This window comes from Polyodon spathula, chromosome 17 (assembly GCF_017654505.1).
Source record: "Polyodon spathula isolate WHYD16114869_AA chromosome 17, ASM1765450v1, whole genome shotgun sequence".
Classification (NCBI taxonomy): domain Eukaryota; kingdom Metazoa; phylum Chordata; class Actinopteri; order Acipenseriformes; family Polyodontidae; genus Polyodon; species Polyodon spathula.
This window is the reverse complement of record NC_054550.1, coordinates 36,356,053-36,358,898: the sequence shown is the minus strand read 5'-3', so window position 1 is coordinate 36,358,898 and position 2,846 is coordinate 36,356,053. Positions and strand designations below refer to the sequence as shown.

The window sequence follows — 2,846 nt, the reverse complement described above, 5'->3', positions numbered from 1 at the left end:
ATGCGACGCTTGGAGTAGTTCCAGATGAAGATCCGGTATCGTGGAGAGCTCTCGTATGATAAACAGCAACAGCACGTGTGCCCCGTTCTATCCCTGGAATCTTAGCGCAGGCGTTCTCGAACCACTTAATAACCAATGGAAGAAGATCACACACGCTGCACATACAATCTTTAGTTTTATTATAAAAAGTTATCTTGAATAAAAAAAAAAAAAAAAAAAAAAAAAAAAAAAAAAAAAAAAAAACGATGTATAATTTACAAAACATATAAACTCGACTTTTTTTTTTGTTTGTTTTGTTTTGTTGATCATCTGGGCAATCCCTTGTCACAGAGTGTTCCAGTATCAGAATACATCAGCACCGGGTTTCTGGTGTAAAACCATTTCAAAACCGAGCTTCACAAGAATACTGGAACACCAAGCAGGGCCAGCGCTCCTATTTAGGCAAACACGCTTCTGAACAGCATGAAAACAGAATAGAAACATAACCATGGCATAGTTTATAACTCCACATTTACAAAATGTACAACGAACCAATAACACTATTGAAAGTACTGCGGTGAGGCTGGAATAAAACGCCGAGCATTCTTCAATTATTACATGCAACGGACATCATTATCAACACAAACTACATACCCAACCCCAACGCGTTTCTCCAGAGTCCAGAGAAATATAATACTTGTTTACTGCAACAACAACAGCACGCACATTGCAGGGACGCGATGGTTCACATCAGCGTTAACACTTGAAATGATTCTGTCTGCTTCATTGTGCTGTTAAGAAGACCACATACACATCGTTATAAACGAGCGGTTCAATAATAAGCACCATCATTACACGTGGATAACGACAGCTGTGGAGTCCTGGAGGCTGTTTCTGTAGTGAGCCAGCCATTCCCTCAGTTCCGATATCCTGTAACCTTCTGGCCCCCTGCCTCCCTGGTAGACAATGCTCTCGTCCTGTAGTATGTACAGTCTCTCGAAGTATGCTCCGTACGCATTATTAGATGGATTGTCCATAGTGTCTGCTACAACAAGGCATTCGGGGACCTGCTGGTTCATCACCCGGGCGGCTTCCAGTCTGTCCTGCAGACACCTGTGCTTGGGGATTTGGAAAGGGGCGTCGGAACTCACCCAGCCGTCCGAGGGGTGCGCTTCTTCAATGTACACCAGGAGAGAGTCCGCGATGTCAGCGTATTGGCTGACAACTCGCTGGAACGCCTTCAGCCGAGTCATAAACGGGGGTCAGGTACAACTCCCGAAGTTCAGGATGAGGGGTCTTTTCCCCTTGGCGTAGTCCAGAATGCGCCGCTTCCGCTCCCCCCCGAGCTGCACAACTTCAGTGTTCGGGGCGAGGTAGCCCACGTGAGCCGTTTTGAAAAAGTCCAGTTTCTGGCCGTGCCATACAGCTTTCAGCGACTCCCAGGTAAACATGCGATTGGAATCGGACACGCAGAGAGGTGGGTCATCGGGGCTCGCTTCTTGTTCCCTCATTTTCTGCAAGACCTTCTTCCTTATGCAAAGGAAATCCAGCAGCCACAGCATCAGGACTGCCACGAGAAAGCGAGGCAGCAGCATCAGGCAGGCAGCTGCATTTTTCAGCGCGTTGATTGTGTGCACACCGGCTGATTGTTGCATCGCTGCCAAAGTCTCTCTTCATCGGACCAGGTTTAAACTCCGGTCGGTCACTCTTCTCATCTGCTCTGATAGTCTGTGTTTAAGTTCTCTTTTTATAGGCCTAGCCAAGGATTTGAATGAAAAATACCCCGCCTCCAAACCCCGGGACGCCTCCTCACATCAAGGGATTACCTTCCATCAACTCCTGCCTTCAACATATTTTCAACAGTGAACCGGCACAGGGAACTTTCCACGTACAACCAGGGAGGGGAGGGGAGGGGAGGGACACTGACAGGGACGGACATTGCGACACGATCTCAGTGTTTCGTCTCCAGAACGGATACACATGTCATTCCAAGTACAGTAATAAGCCAAACGCCAAACGAGTCATTCCACAAGCAAATGCAATCGGGCCAGCATAAAACTGAACAGCAATCAAACACCGGTCTGTTAAGAGGCACCGGTATACCAGTAAAACACACACTACTTCTTATAGACTGTGCATAGGCTACTCTACGGAAAGACTTGTTTACAATTTGGAACTGCTTCTGCAGAGCTGCGTAAAGACGTGCAGGTTCAGGTGCTGGTTAGCATTACCCATCAGAACAAAAAACATATTCTAAAAAAAGGGATTCTGAGCCACCTTTGGGGGGTGGGGGTGGGGGGTTGTGAAGCTAGCATTCTCATGATGACACATTTTATAGGGAAACTGTGAGTCATCAATCTCTGGTAAATAAACCTCATAATGATAATGCCGTTTTATTAATAAAACCCGTGTTTGCACTGGTAATACCAAGGGTTATATATTTAATAATAATAAAAAGAGTAAACACCAACAAAACTGTTAAAAGATTAACCCGCTGTTCTGTTCTTTACGCAGCAGCCCCTTGCTCGCAGCGTGGTTCTGCGCGCAGAGCTGGATGCACGGAGCAGGGAGATGTTAAGCGCTACAGCGCCGCTAGTATCTCCCCGAACAGGGAAGTCCTTTCAAGAACTCAATCACCCACATGCGATCCTCTCAACGAGCTCATCCAAATGCTGACATATATAAGGGTTCCGCGCCAGCTAACATGGTCATCATTCGTTTTAAAGAACGCGTTTTCACCTTCCTGTGCAGCCCAAAACGGGCTTGTTTTTCTAAGAACCAAATCATCTGTCAACAGTGTTTTGGGAAAAAAAAAAAAAAAAAAAAAAAAAAAAAAACTTTCTTTGTTGCATAATTCCCACTAGAAG

General features: G+C 45.9%; 1 protein-coding gene across 1 annotated transcript; it reads right to left on the bottom strand.

Annotated features, from left to right (window-relative positions):
* Positions 1 to 234: 234 nt before the first annotated feature.
* LOC121329498 (thyroxine 5-deiodinase-like) lies at positions 235 to 1,828 on the bottom strand. The gene has a single exon (XM_041275082.1). It carries the CDS (start codon positions 1,632 to 1,634, stop codon positions 831 to 833), a length of 804 nt encoding a protein of 267 aa, XP_041131016.1. The 5' UTR covers positions 1,635 to 1,828; the 3' UTR covers positions 235 to 830.
* Positions 1,829 to 2,846: the final 1,018 nt, after the last annotated feature.